The 22,644-nt window shown below is 36.2% G+C and overlaps 1 protein-coding gene across 4 annotated transcripts in view; it reads right to left on the reverse strand.

Annotated features, from left to right (window-relative positions):
- The window catches only part of LOC149795930 (uncharacterized), a 150,062-nt gene that overhangs the window by 10,179 nt on the left and 117,239 nt on the right, over positions 1-22,644 (reverse strand). For 2 of the 4 annotated variants that reach the window (XM_089965853.1, XM_089965854.1), the window contains one exon: positions 17,720-17,813. The exons of 1 other annotated variant lie outside the window; for it this stretch is intronic. In XM_089965853.1, the coding sequence (XP_089821979.1) occupies positions 17,734-17,813 (80 nt within the window). In that variant the 3' untranslated portion in view covers positions 17,720-17,733. Of the gene's footprint in view, positions 1-17,317; positions 17,814-22,644 lie in introns of those variants that run through there. One more of the 4 variants, XM_089965852.1, reaches the window with a different exon arrangement.

A 22,644-nucleotide genomic window follows, 5' to 3' on the forward strand; every position in this document is an offset into this window, starting at 1 on the left:
AGACCTCGGTCCCAATAGTCTCGAACCTAAATAAAGATATTACAACTTATGAATGGGACCTAGCATTGATAACCAAAAATGAAACTAGCCCAGGGGAAGATCAAATAGGATATACAATAAACAAAAATATCCCAAATAACATTAAACAAACAATTATTAAATTACTAAACCAAATATGGACCTCAGGCAAATTACCTGATAAATGGAAGCACGCAATAGTAATTCCAATACCCAATTTGTAAGATCATGGAAATCATAGTCACCAACCGACTCAAACACCACCTAGAGAGCAATAATTTAATCTCGATAATCAATGCAGATTTAGAAACAAAAGATCCACCACGGATCAACTAATACGATTGGGAACCACAATCAAATTAGCATTCAACTCTAAACGCAAAGCTGATAGGAATTTAATTGCAGTATTTATTGACCTCGAAAAGGCATTAGGCTATGTATGGACAAAAGGCTTATTAGCAAAACTCAACCTCTATGCCATCACAGGTCGAATGTTTAAATTCATTGAAAACTTTCTCGCCGACCGTAAAATAACAGCGACACCTACTCTGGTCCACACACACTTGAAAACAAGAGAGCATACTCAGCCCAACCCTTTTCAACATGATGATTAATGACTTGGACACCAACTTAACATCAAAACTAATTGAACTCTCACAATTTGCTGATGACAGTGGACCATGGAGAGCAGGAAACCCCTCCAACCACAAAGTAATCAGCGACATTCAAACAAGTTTAAACAAAATAGGGAAATGGGCTGATAAATGGGGATTCAAATTATCCCATGAAAAAACCATAGCAGTACTGTTCACCGCCAAACGAAAATCACAAAATCAGTTTCCAAAACTTACCATCCAAAATCAAGAAATTAAATTCGTAAAAGTAGCCCTAAACTGGGGATACATCATAAATGAAGTAGTCAAAAGGTGCAATAAAGACCTTAATCTCCTTACAAACCTTAAAGAAACCATCTAGGGATCCAATCTAGAAACCTTACTAGCATTACATAAATCATTAATTAGATCTAAACTAGATTATGGATGCCAAATTTACAACTCGGCACCCCAAAATAACCTCAAGAAACTATATAGGTTACAAAGAAGGCCCTAATTATTTGCATTGGAGTGCTACCATCCACATCGCTGGTGGAGCCTCAAATCTTAACTGGAAAACTGCCGCTCCACCTTAGAAGACAAGAACTCACCCTCATATACGCAGCCAGGCTAACACACCCCACCTGGCTAGCTATAAATGCAACATACCTTTTAGAACTAAATTAACAAAAAACATACCAGCAGGGAAATTAGTCCATCAACTAGTTAAACAACTTCCTAAAGACAACCTCCAAGCAGAAATTGCAAATCATTATGACAAAAAACCATGGATAAATACCAACCCTTCAGTTAACACCCTCATTACAATATGGAAATAAAAATGAACAAGAACTCAAACTAAACACAATCTGTACAGAAGAGATCAACTTAAAATATTGCAACTACATTAAGATTTACACTGATGGATCCAAAATAACAGAACCACCCAGAACAGCAGCAGCTTAGGTAATTCCAGGACTTAACATTAAAGTAGGACGAAGACTACCTAACCTCTGCTCCATATACACAGCTAAATTCTGGACCATACCTGAAGCACTCAAATGGATCAAAGAGAACAAAATACCCCAAGCGGTAATACTAAGTGACTCGCTAAGCGTCATCAACTCCATACATAATAACAGCACCAAATCAAGAGAAAATTATCTTAGACAAACCAATCTATTGTTTAAAAAAGTAAACAATAATAACTTACAAGTGGAATTTACGTGGATACCGTCCCATATTAACATACCAGGTAACAATATGGCAGATATAACAGCTAAACAAAAACTAAACGAAACCATTCATATCAACCTAGATTATAGCATATGCGAACTCTATAGCATATCCTAAACTGTCATTGACAATAAATGGCAGGAATTATGGGACACAAACACCCATGGCAGGAAGCTAAATAACAAAATTAAAGAAGTCTGCAGAAATAGGAAATCACCCAAAACAAAGGCAATGACCAAAAATTCATAAATAGAATACTCACAGGCAAACCCAAGCTGGCTAACAGCTTCGGACAGTACATAGAACCACAACCACATAACCCTAACTGTTACCACTGCAGGGTCCCAGAACACCTAGAGCCAATGTTTAACAACTGCCACACACTTGAAAAAGAAAGGACTAAGTTTAAAGTTAAACAACGTAATATTGAATCCCCAGTCACATACCCAGAATTCTTGATGAACACAAACCCCAATATCAATCAAACATTCGAAAACATCATAAGTCTTATCCACGAATCTAATCTAATTAAAAAAAAATTTAAAAGCATCTCAAGACAAGTCCAAAATATTACAAAATCACTGTTTGGGAATTATGCCAGCCGGCTATGTCTCGTGGGTTCACAGACTGACACAGCCATTCATAGCCCCGAATAATAACCAACTAAGACGAATCTAATCTAATTATAATTAAAAGAAATGCAAGTAAATCAAGACCAGTCAAAAATAATACAAAATCACTGTTTGGGAATTATATTGGCCGGCTAGGTCTCGTGGGTTCACAGACTGACACAGCCGTTCATAGCCCTAATAATTAAAACCAATTAAGACCACAAAAACTTAAAATAGGAAAATAGGAATTAATTCAAACAGGACTACATAATAACATACAAATAACTATAAAACAATTTTTCACTCCAAACCAATAAGACAAGGAATTATAAGAAATAATGAATTCAAGACGTAAAATTGAATTTAAAAAAAATAAAAAATAAAAAAATAAAGTGTATTATCCATACCTTCTTCCTACCTTACTCTTTAACCATCTTATAGTCTCTTGGCATGAAAATTAACACGTCTATGACCACATTCTAACCCAGGTGACAGCCATAAATCAACATATAACTAGAATTACCGACAGGACCCTAAATCAGATCATATAAGGTGGTACTGAACACAGACCACCAGAATCGTCCTCACTAAAACAGATCAGGAACAATACGACCGCAAATTATCAATATATAAGGTGGTCTAAACTCAAAAGACTGTCAGATCACACAGCACAAGGCTGCAAAATAATAAACTCTCTGCTTAAAGAAGCATAACCCCAAATTAACACGTATAAGGTGGTCTAAAACCCTAAGACCATCAGATCCAGCAGCACAAAAGCTGCAACGAAAAACAACACTAATTAGAATACTAAGACCCTAAAAACCAATGCCAATCAAGGTGGTCTCAAATACCCATTACCATCAGGGCCCACTACACAAGGTGGCAACATCAAAACCCATGGCTGTCAACCTGGGTATCTATCTTTAACCTACTCCAAAAACAGCAAAGAGTTATCCTCCAAATTATGCAGGACGACACCTTTAGAAACTATACTCTGGAACTTAGAAATGCTAACAATGTGTCATGAACCGCCTCCCAATGCATATGCCTCTTCCTCCTCTACCACGACCGGACATCAAAACATCACGTGTGCAGTGCACGCCCCCATAGCAATATACACTAGTGCGCGTTGGGTCCAATCCCACTCGTCTCAATCAAAGCAATGTAACCTAAGCAATGAGTTCGTGCTGGGTCAAATCCCACTCACCTTGGCCATACATCTAGATCACTAGGAACTAAATAGTACCTCGATCTGACAGCCTAATTAATAAGTGTTCCATGAACACATAAAAGCCTGGAAGATGTGGCTCTCATTCCTTCCCCCAGGAGTAATTAAATAGCACGCTGTGCGTGCATTAAACAGTGATACATGCTCCATTGGAGCAAAAATCACTTTAATCCAAGTAAGTAAGTAAGTCTAACCATCCATTGTCGATTCATCCTCCTACGAAGATGTGCTCAAGACTAGCTAAGCTAAACGAAACCTACATGAATTTGCATAGGGTCAGACAAAGTCTAATACCAAAGCCGGAAGCGATAGAGAATGTTAGAATGTTGAAATTCACTGAATACCTGATAGAACAGCTCTTCAGAGAAGAAATTAACAGGGAGAAATAAGAATGGACAGGGAAGTACAGACTTCAGAAACGGCAGAGAGAACAGCAACAACAACATCAGCAACAACCTGAACCTGAAGAGGCTTTGTTGACTGTCGTATCACACCAAAGAGTTCTTCTTCTCTTTCCGAAGAAGCAGACCTTATCCTGTGAGAAAGCCTGTCGTCATAAGAGGCCGCAATCTTAGACATAAAAGACTGACACAGCTTCAAGTTCACACAAAAATAAACAGCCCTTTCCAGGGCTACCCCATACTCTAGAAAAGAAATAACAATCGATTGCCTATAATAAGTTTTAAAAAATAGAAGTGCGTCTATAAGCAAATGAATTCTTTATCTTAATTAGAAAGTGTGTGTGTGCATAAGTATTTTCTTTAAGAGGCTTGTCAGAATGTTTCAGAATAGTGATGAGTAGTATAAAAAAGTAAGTGTTTCTTTTAGGTCAGCGCGTTTTTTGGTCATGAATTAGGTAATATAAGTTTTGTGTCTTAGGGGGATGTTTTCCTTCACGTCTGCGCTTTTCGTATAAATTGAAAAATGCTCGGCAGTCTGTTACCCTTGTTGATTAATCAACACTACAGAATGAACACCAGACTTCAAAAAGTAATGGAACTCCAGATGCATCTGGAATAAGCCAGCCGCATCCTGGATGAACTGGCCATGGAGGTCATTGCAGAACAAGCTAAGCTAGAGGAAGAGAAAGAAAAGAAGAAGGAAGAAGAGGAGGTAACGAAAAGAGATCAGGCCCTGCCCAATGATCAGACCTAAGTATGAGGTCAAACCCATGGTGAGGACAACTCCCCAACCAGTAGCTGCACCACAGCCACTACCAGCACCGCAGCCTCAACCAGCACCACAACCAATACCAGTAAGGATGCTACAACCAATAGTGGCACCGCAAATTCAGCATCCAAAAGCGCAAAAAAGAAGAAGAAATAGAAGGATCAACACTATTCCAGAGACAGCGGATTGGGGTGCTGAAGAAAATCATCCTCCCTCTCCACTCCCAGCCACAAGAGTAAACTGGGAAGGTGACTGGAGTAGGAGATGCATGTTCGGTGCCAGGTCGGGATGGTGTCAACACTAACAGATACCTCTGGAGTTCCATAAAAACAGCCCTTTTCAGGGCTAACCAAAACTCTAGAAAAGAAATAGTAATCAATTTGCCAATGTGTGAATGTGGAGTAGTGTGAATATAAACACTCACCCCTTTCCTGGTGTGATTGTTTGTGTTTATGTGTGTGATCATAAATGTAAGCACTCAAGTACGTATGTGGGGATAGTAAATTATGGTTATGTTTTTTTTCTACTTGACATGTGTGGATAGTAGATTTGCGATTGGTTTTGCTGCTTAGCATGTGTGGATAGTATATTTGGGTTATGTTTCTGCTGCTTGGTGTATGTGGATAGCATAAAATATGAGATGACAAAAGTAGAGAATGTTTTCCTTCACGTCCGCGGCACAATGCTGCAAAGTAACAACCATTTAGAATAATACCCTAAAAATTACATATATAAGGTAGTCAAAAACCCAATGATTATCAGGTCCAGCAGCACAAGGCTGCAATCAAAAATCAAACCTAGGAAAGTAGGACCCCAAATAAAACAAAAAGATGGACAAACACCAACTCCATCCAGGGCCAGCAGCACAAGGCTGCAAAACAAAAACCAAAGTTGATTTCACTGCTGTCACCTAGAAACTTACTTTGACCTCAAACCTCGATAGACTCTCAAAACAAAACAGCACAGAGTTTAGTATACCAATTTCAAAGACAGAAATTAAGACCAATATCCTGGATTGGAAGAGCACTACTGGCCTGTAGCAAGACACTTCCACCCGAGCCTAACCACTTTCAACCTTTCCATGGACAGACACCAAAACCCATACGTGCAGTGCACGAATCATAATTTAGCAGAAAAAGAGTACTTTGATCGGGTCCAATCCCACTAGTTGCAGCAAAATGCAACTGAAAACTCAGTGTGTGCTGGGTCCAATCCCACTCAGCTTAGGCCTTACAATCCGATCGATATGTACACAAATAGTACCTCGACCTGACGGCCCAATCAATAAGTGTTCTGTGAACACACTAAAGCCTGGAGGAAGTGGCACCATTCCTTCTCCCAGGAGTAATCAGAAAGGTGCCTGGGGCATCATAAACCAGTAGTACATGCTCAATGCAAGCGCACACCACTTTAATTCAACTCAACAACATCAAATCGTTCGAACCATTCCACGGAATAACGAGAAAGAAGATGGTGGTTGTAACAGAGTTATTCAACAACTTGAGACACAATTATGTTTGGATAGTATATGGAGTGTATGTGATGGAAAGACTAGAGAAGGAATGGAACTACACAGTTACAAGGGATTTTGTGACCAGACAAGTGACGAGTGTGAAAATAGCTATGATCTCCTTGACAGTATATTAGAAGAAGTGAAAAAAATAAGAGGATTCATTGACCCTCCCTATGTGAGAGTAGGTAGCTTGAAGAAAGCTCTGGATAATGTAACAATAGTGAGATGCTTCCTACAAGATATCGTGGTATGGAGTGAGTGGTCCTATGTGAAATGGGGTTTAGACCAACTTATAAAAGCCGAGGAACTGATGAGACGAGTGCTGATCCAAGCAGTAAAGATCATAAAAGAAAAGTGGACAAAGCAGAAGAAAGAAAGAGAAAACCTAAAGACCAAAGAAAGCTTTGAGCAACTGAACAAGGACTGGATCAAGATCCAACAGAAATCCAGAGCAATTGGTCATCCTGACTGGATGCCAGAGACGGAAAAGAAGGAGAAGAAATGAATTTTAGGAAAGATAAGGGGATGGCTGAATAAGTGGAGGAAATAGAAGAAGAAGAAACCAAAGGCCCTTTCAAGGGCCACTCCAATGCCTCGAAAAGACATTCCCTTTCATGCCTAAATTTCTTTTTTTTTTTTTAAATGTCTATTGTCTGTGTTCTCTCCCTCTACCCTGTTCCATTTTCCCTTGTCGCTAAATAGTCCCATCCCACATTGTTCAATTTCCCTTGTTGCTATATAGTCCCATCCCACCATGTTAAATTCCCTTAGTCGCCAGTGTACAAACTCTGTGCTCCCCATGTTCAATTTCCATTGTCGCCAGGGTACAAACCACCTATTTTAACATTAAAGTCCCTTTGTCGCTACAGTATCCCACTTCACCACTGTTCTGTACTGTCTTTTACATGGGTATGGTGTTTGTTTACGAATTCATTATAATGCCAGGGCTACCTAACCGGGGAGGGGGTAGGAAAGAGACACTGGTATAACGCCCAAGTAGGAGCGGTATGCAAATGCTGACCAGGGCCCCTATCCCTCCCATCTACCCTGGAAGAAACAAAGAAAATATAAGTGTCATAAACAAAAATTAAATATTAGCACATAAACTAAAGTATATCTTCAAAAACAAACTATACTATAATATAATATATACTTTAATGAGAAATCTATTAAGTAATACTTTCCTTACTTCACCATTTTCCCTTAAGAGGGATGGGACAGGGCAACTATGTGGGGTAAGTACGAGGTATTGATGCCATGGGGCTATGTCACATGGCACCACATGAATAGGACAGGCCCTTGAAAGAGCCTAAGAAAACATCCCACATGGAACACAAACATACACATCCAAACATAACATAAATAGAGGGATTACAAACCCTTTCAATCCCATCTGTCTATATTTCTTCTGAACAAATATACAGCTCAGGTACTGTATAGTTAAATACAAAACATTTGAAACACTTTGGCTAATAACCTAAATTAAGAGCGGGCCAATGTCGAGTCTGGATATATACAACAAAATTTTTAAAAAGTATGGACCCTAACTCGAGTACAGCCACCTCATTTTAAGAACAAATTCTACGAGGAGTGACACACATGATCACACATATAAAACAATAGGTTTTCTTTTCCTAATCATAATTAATGCACCACTCACTCGTCGAAATTCGAAATTATACTCATATTATATATAATAATAATATAGGTCAGTATGACAACTGGGGTGATTGAAGAATAATGCTGTCCCGACACGAAAATTATATATAGCACTCACACAATATAGGAAAACACACATAGCAAACATGGGACTTAGGAGATCTCTAGCAAAGGCCACACATTCTAGGGAAAGGATTTCGAGTAAGGTGAAGGAAACCTAGCTCGGATGAACGACCTAAAGAAAACACTTGGGAACTATAAATACCCCATCAAAAATTTAATCAGAGAAATTTTTGATCGAAATTCTTTATTTAAATATAACAAAAAAACACACGTTCGAGGGATACATATACACATAAAATACTTTTTTTTTCGGAAACTGGGAGGGGCGGCATCTGTCTGGTGCCCCCCCACCGAAAAAAGTTATAATGGCATGCATACGTCGAGGAGAGTAGACACAATTTGGGTGCGTTCTAAACCAAAGAGGATTAACCGCCTGAGCTGTGTTCTGTGCACTGCACACATACTCTCTGAGAGTACTTTTCAGATAATTATTATTTTGTTTTCTCAATAAAAAAAATAACTTTCTTTCTTTCATTTCATGTTCTATTTTCAAATTTTAGTGTCAAACCCTTTTCACGCATTGTGTTACTTGCCTTGTGCAGCCTGCACAGACTTTTTGACACATTACCGCCTTATTTTTTTCACATTTTTGCTTTTTTGTCTTATATTAATTTCAATAGTGATGTGAGACCAACAATTTCATCAGTTGCAATTACGTGTTACAATTATATGAAAATTCCATTTTCTGTAGTTTGAACAAAGTCACTTAACATACCTTATTTGAATTTTGTTTTGCTTAAAACATTTTTTTGGGTTGCATGTAAGGCAATAAGCGTACTAAACTAGCTAGAAACAGTGAAACCAACCATATCTAATCAGTAGACAGCATTAGATATATTCAATACTTTCACCTAGAAAATAGAAATGGCTTACGCGACGAAACCTAGTGGAACTAAGCTAAGTATTTTTTTTAGGACAGAAATTGAGGGGAGCGGGGTAGCTTAAAGACTTGTTGCCTACCACCCTAGGGGATGTCAATTATTGGACTTCAGTGAAGGGACGCAATGTCCAAGGCAGGCAGAAATTCTGATGACATTGAACATAAAAGGAGTAGACATCAAGTGCATTTATGGTCTACAAAACGAGGGAGTAAATAAATACATAATTTATCCCAAAGATTATGACATGCCACCACTTAAGGACAATGAACTAGAGGTCAAACGGGTGAAGGTTATGATTTCAGTGGCTTCCCCAGTAACAAGAGAGGTTGAGGCCAAAGTGACATATTTATTATATCAGGCCTCCCTTTAGAAGTAGACACAAGCGAAGTAATAAACAAGATAGAGAACAAACACAAAAGTGAAGTCATCAAAAATGGCTACGGTCTGGGGATTTCAAGAATGTAAAGTCAGGGGTAAGGATCATAACAATTCTAAGAGAAGACGCTAAAAGAATCCCAGCCTATTTTTATGTCTTAGGTTTTCTCCTTAAGACTTGGTACAGAGGCTGTGAGAAGGATAGGTTATTCCCTGGATGTAAACAGACTCAACATACGGCAAAAGACTGTACTAATCAGTCTGCAGCAACAACTTATGGTCCAAAGGCAGGAAGAAAATAACAAACTTGAATGCATTAGAAAATGAAGAACTACAAACACAGATAGGAAATCTCCTAATAGCCATACGACAAGAAAAACCTCAAACAACCCAAACACCCTAAACAATTAGCAATGGTACAAAAGATACAGAGACAAACATACAGAAAACACAGGAAATTCATGTACAAATGCAGGAAAATAAAATGACGGATGATGCCTCATTACAAAATATGGGATGGGAGAAGTTCCCCACTAAAAAAAGGACGGGGAGGGCAGAACATTCTCAAAATGAAAATCAAGGAAATCTATTAGAAAAAATCCTTATTACATCTTCCTTCAACACGAGACAGGAGAAGAAGCAATTCAGGAGTTAGAGAAATAGCTCCAGTAAAAGGGGGACAAATAGACCTAATAGGTCTGAAACCACTTACTTCCACACCTATTAATCCGAAACCCCTAACCAGAACACCAGTTACAAAACTGAGGATCAAAAAGAAGCAAAAGGTAGAATCAACCTCTAGTCCTTCCCTTGGGGAGGAAGACTCAGATTTGGGAGAGGACCAAACCTCCACTACTGAAAATATACCAGAGAAATAAGAAACCCTGATTGTTAAATAGAAAATAAAGAAAATCGAACAAACTGGATCGGACAAAACAATGGGCATGGAAAGAAGAATGGACAGTGAAATGGAACAAGAACATCAATCAGTTAAACTGAGAATTATGAATTTGAGTTGGGATTTGGACCAGAGACCACAAATGAACTACCATATAAGTTAAGTCAGTGCTTCAGTACTTAACATATAACTCTTGAATATAACTATAAACAAAACGGGAAAGAAAACAATAAGCTTAGAAAGCAAGCCGGCAACCTGTTGGAAGGAATACAAAAAAATGGAGGGTACAGACTTCCTTATAGTTCCGTAAATACAAATGGGATAAATGATGATAAAGTTATAATATTTTTTACAAGAAACTCATAATAAACAAAAGAAATGCAAAGTACGATAGAAAGAGAACTACTAAATGCGATAGTTATTACTAATGACTTTGTACAAGATGATGTTGGGGGGTAGCAGTAATAATTAAAAATAAAAAGAACTGGACTTGGGAAAGAAAGGACAAACTTATAGATTTCAGAGGAAGGATGACACATATATTGACTGATAACACTCTTCTAATAAATATTTACGTTCCTGTGAAAGAGTAGAAAAGAAGAGATTTTATAGAAAACTTAGATAAATATTTAAATAACTTTTCTATGGATAATTTAATTATAGGAGGTGACTTTAACTGGGTAAGGGAGTTTACTCCAAACGACATAAAAATTAAAAAGGAGATGGAAAATTTAATATCTAAGAATAAACTAGTAGATTTGTATAGAATACTAAATATTTTAAGAACGGAATACCTATATGAATATGGAGACAAAGCAAGCACACTAGATAATTATTTTGTCATGAATTACGAGAAAAGAAAAAGAAGAAAGAAATAAATAATAAAATTTAAAATATCGGACCACAAAATAATAATAAAAGAAGTATTAATTACAAATATGAGTCAATGGGGAAAAGGGATATGGAAGATTAAAAAATAAAATAGTAGAAGAAAGAGAATACATAGAAATGACAAAAAGGGATATAAGAAAATGTTCAGATTCAAACATGTAAACATAATTAAAGAATGGGATAACTTCAAATATGACATTAAAGAATACGCAACTGCCTATTCAAGAAGATGGAAAGAATTAATCAATATGTAAAAGACAGATAATTAAATCACAATTAGAACAAACTAATACAGAGGAAACAACAGAAATGATCAAAAAAGGTTAAAATAAAGAGAAGAAGAGAAAAATAAAGGAAGGAGCGTTAGAGCTGGAAAATTTCAAACAATTATATAAAAAGCTGAACGATTATACAAAAGGGAGGAAATGAGAAAGGGGTTGGGGACTGGACAAGATAAAAGATAACAATAAAGAATTAACGAAAATAATGACATTATGGAGTATGTCGTACAGTATTACAAAGACCAATACACTACGCAACAAACTGATAACAATACCATAGTTTCCAAGAGGAAGTACAGTGCGAGATGATATCAACAGAACATAGGGAAATATGTGTCGATCTCATCTCGACAGAAGAAATTAATACAACAATTAAACAATTAGCTAAAGGAAAAGTACCAGATGGAGATGGACTCACCGCGGAAATCTATCAAAGATTCCACGGTGAGTTATCGCTGATCCTAGAAATACTATACAACAATATTTTCTTAAAAAATGATACAATGACAAAAACTATGAGGGAGGGTATTATTATGTACAAAGGGAAGGGAGACAAAGAAAATTTTAAAATTTGGAGAGCCATCTCCCTCCTAAATCTGGATTAAAACTTTTAAGTAGGATCTTAGCGAATCGAGTAAAAAACGGAATAGGGAAAATCTTAAACATAAATCGGGGGAGGGGGGAGTGGTCTAAACCACTCTCCGTTATGGATCACTGCCATCTCACCTCTGTCTGCGCAGGTTCGAGTCTCAGATTCAGTAATGTATGTATGTGAAAAAGCTTGCCAGCAGCTTCTCATGGGTCAGTGGTTCTTTCCGAGGTTTTCCCGGGTTCTTCCTCCACCATTAATACTGGCCGCCATGTATAGCCTATCGTGTGCTGAAAAATGCCGTTATACTGCACAACAACAACAAAAACAATTACCATAAATCAAACTTGTGGTGGAAGTGTGATGCTATGTGATTTAGATTTTTAACCTAACTTTAACAATTTTTCAGTCATCACGCTACGATGTCCACAATGGGGCAGTTTATATCTAGCACTGGAGCATCATGCCGCAGACATGTAGCATGATGTCCCACTCAGTCACATCCTGACACCAGATTTCTTGATGCTGTATCAAATGGTAAATTTTGTGAATTGTTTCAGTATTACTATTAAGTTTTATTTCCTACAACTGTGCAGCTGTAGTTCAAAAAAGGAAGTTTGGATTTTGGGATTTTTTTTTTAACGTAGATTTAACAATTTTTCAGTCATATCGCTACGATGTCTGGAATGTGGCAGTTTACAGTGATGTCTAGCACTGGGGCATCATGGCGCAGACATGTAGCATGATGTCCCACCCAGTCACATTATCCTGACACCAGGCCAACCAGTCCTAACACTAACCTCTTAATGCTGAGTGCCAAGCGAGGCAGCTGTTAGTATCACTTTTGTAAGTCTTTGGCATCACTTGGGGGGGTGGCCTCGAACCAACGACCTTCCACATCTGAGGCGGACGCTCTAATCACTTGTGGTGGAAAGAGATATTCAAAACAACATTATAAATGTAAGAGCTGTAATTGATTACATAAATGAAACAGGCCAGAAAGGTGCTATGCTACTTTTTGACCAAGAAAAAGCTTTCTATAGATTAGAACACAACTATACGCAAACATTTTAGAGAATTTGGTTTTAGTGGACCAAAATCCTGTACAAAATGATAACCACAAAAGTACAAGTAAATGGCTCTATCATGAAAGAATTTGGCATACAAAGATAGGTGAGGCAAGGCTGCCCATTGTCTATGCTATTATATGTAATAGCGATTGAAATCTTAAGCCATAGGATAAGAAACAAGAACGAAATTGAAGGGATAAAAATCCCCAATTTACGGTACGAGTTAAAATGCTCCAGCATGCAGATGAATGCACCAACTTTAAAAGAGATACCAGATCCTTCAAATACCTATTAGAAGAATTTGAAAAATTTGGCAAAGCATCTGGATCTAAGATAAAAAAATGATAAAACAGAAATATTAAAAATAGGCAACTGGTAGGTTAACCACCCGGTAATCTCACCACACCTACTGAAAAAGAGGGTAAAATCACAAGGAATTTACTTTGGGGAAAAATGATGGTGAAGAAAACTATAAGAGTATGCTGAGGGAAATAAAGGAAAATATAAACATCTGGGCACAAATGCCATTATGCATAATGGAGTGGGCCGAAGTGGCCAAAACATACTTCTAATCGAATATGAACTACATCATGAAATCAGTAGATACATAAAATAAAGTACTGAATAAAACAGGCAATGAAATAATAAACTTTATATGGGGCTTTACAACACACGATATAATAAAGGCAAATCTGTATATATCAAATATGATGGGGGGTTTGCACTACCAAGCCCACTACTACTAAAATGCGCAAATATACTGAACAGATTCAAAACGATAAACCTAGAACCAAAGACTCCATGGGAATGCCTATATATATATACATATATATATATATATATATATATATATATATATATATATATATATATATATATATATATATATATATATATATATGCTGGTCTGGTTTTAGCATAAAGAACAGACCAGATATATACAAAAATAGTCAATTATTGAAAAAACTGGAGGTACCCAGAAAAATTAAGGGATATTAAAGGTCTCAAAATTAAATTTAGAGAAAAAAGGATTTGTGGAATAAAAAGAAAGAGGGAATATATAACTGATAAGGGAGGAAATCACGAAAAATATTAGATATAAAATAGAACAAGAAAACTGGGGGGTTAATTGCCCAAGAGTGTTGGGGCACTGGTCCGAAATCAAATCACTAAAATTACAAAGCCTAATTTTTAAATACTTTCACAATGCATGGCTAACTGGGGATGTTGCATTAAGGAGACATATGATAAAGTCAATACCAAATTGCCCTTTATGCAAAAGAGCTTATTTTACTAAAACCATGTAATCACACAATGCGATGAAAGGAAAGATCAAATAATACATTTAATTATAGAGATCTGCAAAAGAGAACGGTACCGAAGGAATAACATACTCTTCCTAGATGAAGATTTTGACAAAAGCACAATTTTTAAGGTCATTAATCATGTAATTGAGATCATGATGGCATGCAGGCAAATAATACAAATAAACAAGTTGACTTAATAAATATATGTATAACATGTATGGAGGGGGTGTGAGACACCATGAGGCGGTGGGTGGGAGGGGGAGCTTTGGCTTGCTACCCATGTGGGGTGTGCTACTGCCAGTGTGCGGGCCAGAGCCCCGACCTCATCCCTCAACTCAGACATGTGTTCTCACTCTCTTTAAGCATCCAAATGATCAAATAAGGAGTCAATTTAAATCCCGTTGGTAATATCTCAAATTTTAAAATTACTGAAATAAAGAAAAGGAATGGGAGGGGTGGGTGAGAGGGGAGCTTGGGTTTGCTACCCATTAGGGGTGTTCCACCACCAGTGTGCGGGCTGGAGCCCTCACTCCACCCTTAACCCGGACCTAAATTAAAATGTACTTAAGTTTTATTAGGGTTAAGGAAAAGAAACCAATGGATGGAACATGGAATCTATGTGGGGGAAAAGTACGAGGCAATGATGTCATGGGGCTATGTCACATGGCACTACGCGAAGTGAACAGGTCCATGAAATAGTCTGGGAAAAACACCCCATGTAGAAAACTAGCAGACCATACAGAAAAATAGGGGAATAGGCTAGTTGGCAACGAATAATCTTCTCTACCTTTCCTATCTAACAAAACAGCTCCCTTACTGTACAGTTCTTTTCCCTCGTACGGAAATTTCTTTAAACCCTTTTAGATATTTTGGTTAACAGGTTGAATAATAAAGAGGTGGCCAAACTCGAGTCAGGATAAATACAATTAAATAAAGAAAGTATGGACCCCGAATCAAGCGCAACCAGCTTAATTCTAGAATTTAACTAATGCGAGGAACGACACATACCAACACGCATGTAAAACAATAGGTTTACTTTTTTATGACAAACCTGTAGCACACCGTTCACTGCCAGAACTCAAAAATATTAATAAAAATTTTAAATATCAAAATTTTATCAAAATTATCCAGTGGATCTGTGATATCCAAATATAAACATATATTAAGACAACTGGAATGAATTGAAAGAAATGGGCTGTCCCTACACGAAAACTACATAGCACACACATAATATAGCATATATACACATAGCACACACGGGACGTAGGATACCTCTAGCCAAGGTCAACTAAGAACTCAGTGGAGGCATTTCGAGTAAGGTGAAAGAAACCGAACTCGGATGAACAACCCTATAGATAACAATAGGACATAAAAACCTGATCAACATTTTCTTTTAAAATTTTTTTGGATCAAAATTCTTATAAAAAAATACCCAATAAACCTGGTGCAAACAACAACACATAAAAGACCTTTTCTTTTTATTTTTGATAAGTGTGTGTGTGTGTGGGGGGGGACAGTTATCTGATGCCCCCCTCCCTGCCCTTTTTTAAAATCAATTTCCTATTTTTTATAGAAATATTTTACCGTTATGGAAAAGCAAGTTCACAAATGCAAGTAGTTATCTGCACTTTGCGCAATGATTAGTATAGTAGTTTTCACACGTTTCTTTCGACATTCACAAAATCTGAACTAAACGTTATATGCACCTGAAACCATGTGTTGATCGTTAATTGTTCTTCCTGTAATGGTTCAAATGAATAGGCATACAAGCATTAATTATTGGAAATTTGCCATTGGTAAATGTACATGGAAATGCATATGAGAAAATTGAAAATTTTAGCAGCATGAAATTTCTACAGACACCGTTCATAGACCCTGGAAAATAATGAACCATATACGTGCTTCGACTTTCTTAACTTAATTTTGCTGTTAATTTTTTCCCACTGAATTCAGACACATAATGATGTGTGACAACCTTATTGAATAGTTTAAACATGTATGCAATTTTTGCAAATGAATTACATATATTATGGATTAATTGCAAGCCCCCACGGTACAATATCAGATTGCAAGTAAATGGTGTTGATACTCTGTTCATGCTGTATATTAGACGTTCAATTCATACTCAGTGATCTGGGGATTTGTTTTTATTGAATGTTGTAAATCTGTTTGCAATTTTTCAATGGAAGTACATGCATTATAGATGAACTGCATGCCACGACGGCGCGATAGTAAACAGTGTTTATACCTTATTCATCATATACATTAGACATGAATACACGTACATGTGCCAATGAGTTGTTCTCTGAAAGAAGTAAAATAATGTAAAACCCTGCATTAATGCAACCCCGATATTAATGCGATCCATATTTTTGGACCCCAGTTATCGCGTTATAGCAGGGCTCCATTGTACTCCTTTAAAGTATACATATCCTAGTAGTACTAATATTGTTAATTTAACTCATTTTCTTTCTAACTTTTTAAGGAACATAAAACCTAATTTTGAAGAATAAGCAATAGGAACAGAGCTCTATCACTGGAAAGTTCTCTCCACTGCAGCTTTGTCATACCTTAATTTAATTTTTGACTTGGTCTTAGGTAAGGGACTAGAATAGTCTCCCATGGTTCGTCAAATTTTGACTTGGTCTTAGGTAAGGGACTGGAACAGTCTCCCATGGTTCGTCAAATTTTGACTTGGTCTTAGGTAAGGGACTAGAACAGTCTCCCATGGTTCGTCAAATTTTGACTTGGTCTTAGGTAAGGGATTAGAACCGTCTCCCATGGTTCGTCAAATTTTGACTTGGTCTTAGGTAAGGGATTAGAATAGTCTCCCATGGTTCGTCAAATGCAGGAATAGGTTGAAGATAAGCCTTAGGTATCTTGCTTGGGGTTTTCTACCATTAGTGTGACAAGATCTGCAGTATTTACAAACATCACTTTACATTTGCGGCCATTAAAAGTGATTCAAGATCTTGTAATGTCTTAATGATCCCTAAATGACCAGCCAAGGGAGTTCCATGGTCTACACTAAGACTTTCCTGTCTATACAACTCTAGAGCTACAATCTGATAGCTCACTGATCACTTGTCACCAGCAGTTACTTCACGTGGTCTCCATTTTCTCATAGTCCCCATGTTTAACAAAATAACAAACATGTACATCTTCTGTAACTGAGATTGAACTTGTGATTTTTTGTTTTATACAATCACAAAAAAGCAAGGTGGAAAATGACAAATGAATCTCAAACTCTATCACTGGGGGATTCATGACACTGACAGCATAATGTTCTGTTATTCATGCTGCGCCTGTTCACGCCTGTCTTCATCAACTTTTGTAAATCTGATGGTTTTGCTGCTGTCACTTTGTTGACCTTGAAGAAATAAACAAAATGTATACAAGTCATTACAATTTAGAATTCTGCCTCATACTTAATTACTGACCACAGGGGACAGGGAAATATTTATGGCATACAAATTTCCAGTATATGCGAATAAAGGTCAATGCCCATGTAAAGATTTTAAATCATGGTACTGTATATTGATATAATATGATAACATTGACAGCTTAGAAAACCAAACAGGTACACACACTCTACGTTCCTCTCACTAAGGTAAGTTAAGACAAAGAAGGTTCAAAAGACAATGCTGTTGTAGAACTGTTACTCTAAAGCAACAGGTTTCAAGCTGACATAGATTCCCGAAATAGAGATTTTAATGTTATAAATTGTTATGCATATAGGTTAAAAACAGCATTATTATTATGTGAGCACTTCTTGTATAGCTTAAATACATTCTGTACATATTCACATTCCAATACTAATAAACAGATATTAAATGGAATACAATAAAGATATGATGTATGCTGTCATAAATTATTGAACCAAATAACAAATGGGCCTTAGACCAAATCACAAAATGAATTACCAATAGTAACTAAGCAGAAGTGTGGAAAAATTAGAACATGATATCAAATTGGACCCAAGATTATTTACCTGGCTGACAGCTATCTAAAAGCCAAATGCAAAGTTGGCAAAACATATGGCATTACTGTCCTTATTTCAAACTTCTACAGACTGGCTATATAAAGAAGTTCCTACTTTTACTCTGTGTGGCCATATTAAATGTAAAGTCAGCATTACAGTGAACAAATTAAAGCCCCAAAACAGGATATGTTTTGTCACAATTTGGTCAACTATTTTAAGTGATTTTTGAAAAGATGTTTAAAGATTAACTTTTCTAAGTAATGGAAGCTATAACACATGGCAATATTGCATCAATCTGTGAAAAATTGATTGGCCTTTATTTTGGGATGAAGTCTCTCAAATTTGGACTAAATCTGTTGGAATATTTGAAAAAGAGATCATTTAAAGAGTTTCATATCTTCAGTACTGGTTGCCTTAATGAATCATTGTGGATCAACATAATTTGTAAACAATTCAGAAACCGTTAATCTTCATACCAATGCTTTTTTCTTTTGCTGGTGTACATCTCAATAGATTTGTTTTCATTGTCATCCTCTGTTTCTATAAACAGTGCATGGTTATCTTGATGGCATATTAGCATTGTATGACCCAGAAAGTCCTTTATTCCAGAACGCTTGATACACAGTTTGGTCAAATATTCTGTTGAGTAGTTTGCTCTTTTATTTAGAAGAAATTGTTATATAGTTTTCTAGCTTTGGAAACATGTTCATTTATGATGATGGATCAATATCATTAACTCAAAACATTTAAACTGCAACTGTTCTATTAAATCCAAAAAAAGTCTAGAACCTTTGTTAAAAAAATATTCAAAAGTTTTTATATTTTAGTAATGTCAGTGGTATTCTATTTCAGACTGTCAACATTTGTAGAAAACTTAAAGGCATTTATGATTAAATGCTTTCTGACTAATTTGGTACAACATTACTGCACATTTTGTGGAAACACATTTGAGGGATTTTCTATTTTTTATTAATGGTTACCATCAAATGAAAAGCATATTTGATGGTCAACTGGAATACTTTCAATATAATCAACAATACCTTTATTTCAGGAATAATTTCCATAAATCAATATAGAATTTTGCAAAGCACACTTTGAGCATAAGTTGTTTAAATGTTGATTTATTTTCATTAATTTTGGCCATTTTTGTATCAATTTCAGAGACCTTATGTAAAATAAGCATGTCTTCTGTCAAATTTTGTGGAATTCTGTTCAGCAGTTTTTGAGAAATTTGTGTATCTTAACTTCAAATTAAGCACAAAAGGTAATTCACAAGAATCCTGCTTAATTTGTTAAACAGCTTAATCCTCATTATCCAATTAAAATGCATATTTCATTGGGATAGTGTTATATATACATCTGTGTTGTGTGCTTAACTTTTATCCATGATTGTAGTCTGTAGTTTAAGCTAAAGATCATCGGTAAACAAATTTTGATAGTTACAACATTTAACCATGATTGTAGATTGTACTTTACAATAATAGTAATTTGTAGACATGTTAACTTGTCCTTTTGAGTGTGTGTGTGTGTGTGTGTGTGTGTGTGTGTGTGTGCATTTAAGATTTTTAATGTAGGTTTCGCAATTAGAGCCATATTGCTATGATGTCTGCAGTGTGGCAGTTTATAGTGATGTCTACATCACTTGGACATCATGCCCACAGACATGTGGCATCATTCCCACACGCATTATTTTGACACCAGGCTGCCTAGTACTAACACTAACCTCTTAATGGTGATCACCAAGCAAGGCAGTTGCTAGTAACATTTTTTGTCTTTGGTGTAACTCGGCTGGGGCTCAAACCAGCAACCTCTCGCATCGACTCACTTAGGCCCCCAAAACAGGGGGCCTTTTGTCCTCAGAATATTCTGGAAATGAACTTATGTTTCACATCATGGTTATTACAATGTGTCTTAGGTTTTTATATATGGTAGAGGTAAACAAAAAGTATTTGGTCCTCTCTTAAGATCAGCTTGAAGAGTTATTTTTAGATCTGTTCAAACATAATTTGAATGGATTCATTTAAATTGTCCTGTGAAATACTAAAATGCTCATTTACTGGATTAACACTAATTCATTCAAAGATAGTCTGCAGTACATCAATGTAATATATCAATGACTCTTGGTACGTGAGCACATTCAAGATTGAAATTTGGAACACTCTATGCTAGGGAAATACTTTTTTGTTTGTTTGAAATTTTACTAAACTTGTCTGTTTTGCTTTTTCTGTTTCTTAGTTTAAGACCAGTCATAACTGTTATGACTCTATGGTCTTAAACTAAGAAATCGTATATACACACACATATGCCTCCACCAACCTGATACTTGCTGAAATGCAGTGATATCAATCCACTGTAAGTAAGAAAATAGTTAAATTAGGCAGGTATAAATTTGACTTGGACCCAAAATTTCAGCAGGATACAAACAGAATATCTTGTTATTCCAAAGGAAAATCAAACTTGGTGTGCATTTGTCTACTGTCTTTCTTGTGCCATTATATTATGTCTATTTCAGACATGTCTTGTCAGTCAGTGGACCAAAGATGTCAAGATTATAATATTCACAATTTCTTAGAAAATAAATCATTTTTCTATTGATTTCATGCAGGTATGACTTGATGTAACATCTTTTAAGTTTGCAACTTTCTGAAAGGCGACTGACTCTGAATGATTCACACCCCAAACATAAAAATGTCTAAAAAAAACAAAAATGGTCAGAGATAACTAAGAATTAACCCCCTTTCAAAAGCTACTGCCAGACTTAGCCTTGATTGTACTAACTTAATATGCAACCATGCTGAATGGAATACTGTCCTCTCAACGGTCCACCAAAATGTGGTTATCAACTGGTGCAGTAAGTCATTTTGGTCAACCAGTTAAATTTGAAGATTTCTACATATTTAGCCATATTTCGCTGCAAAATTCACTATAACAGAGAGCTGTTGTCAAGGTTACTACTGACAATCATGTTTAATGCCATGTTCCATTTTTGAAATAATAAGCTTTATCGCAACACATTTTCAATATTTTTAGAACATAAACTATCGATGATAAGCTGTATAATTTATTGCTTAAACTCTTACAGACCAAGTTTGTGGACATAGTGGCTAATTGTGACTCTAGACTGGTCTTCATACCTTCTATTAAGAAAACATGCCACTATGGAGCTGTCTTTGGACTAACTAGACGAATCTAAACAAATATGTTTACGGTAAGCACCCAAATGATCCATACTGCAACCACCAAATATTCTGGTAATAACTCAAAAAAATGAACTCACAACCAGATCACTTATTACTCAATTATGTAACTGTTTCTCATCAAGTGGTGACAGAAATTTCCTGGGTGTTTTCCTGACTTTCATCAATATTATCAAAACATGATCAGAAAATAATCTATATTTTCACTCGACTTTTCTCCAGTTTCTTACTAGCATGGTCTTGGATAAATGAAATACATTGCTATTAATCCTCATTGTTGGGGAAAAGAGTGTCTTGTACATTTGGTGTGAAAATGCAATATAGTAACCGTACTTGAGCATGTATTTAGGATAATGGTATCATTACAAGTATTAAGTTATGTAGGAACATGCTAAGCAAAGGACTGCAAAGTTGCTGACAGAATAAAAAATAAAACACGAGTCCCTTGAAGTGACTGAGGCTCCATTACCCAAATGGAATAAGAATAAAAATAATAATGAGGACTTTGTATAGTGCCTAATCTTTAGAAGCTCTAAGCGCTTTACAATATTAGACAACACCTAAAAACCATATATAATGATAAGATTACAAAAAACACCATGAAATTAGAAAACACAAACCATGCTGAAAATATTTAAAGTAGGAAACATTATTATGTCTTTAAGTTTAGAATATCCAGGAATTCATATTGAAACCAATTTCTTTTTTTTAACTTATAAGTTTGGAAACCATTTCATATTTTTGTTTTGGCAAAAAAACAGAGTTTCTAAAATGGCAGCCATATTAGAGCAATCAGAAAACTCCATGTCAAAATAACTCTCCATTCCAGAAAAGTTGTAATAATAAGATTTTCAAAATGGCTGTCATGGTGGTCATATATGATATCTAATCAGTACCATTTTCATTTAGGATCAAGCAGACATCTCAAAATGTCTTTTGCTTAAAGCCCCATTCTGATATAATGATCAATCGAGGAACAGTTGCAATAAAAAAGACTTTTAAAATGGCCATACTGAAGGTCA

Source organism: Sinohyriopsis cumingii, chromosome 7 (genome assembly GCF_028554795.1).
Source record: "Sinohyriopsis cumingii isolate HCF-2022 chromosome 7, ASM2855479v2, whole genome shotgun sequence".
Lineage (NCBI taxonomy): Eukaryota > Metazoa > Mollusca > Bivalvia > Unionida > Unionidae > Sinohyriopsis > Sinohyriopsis cumingii.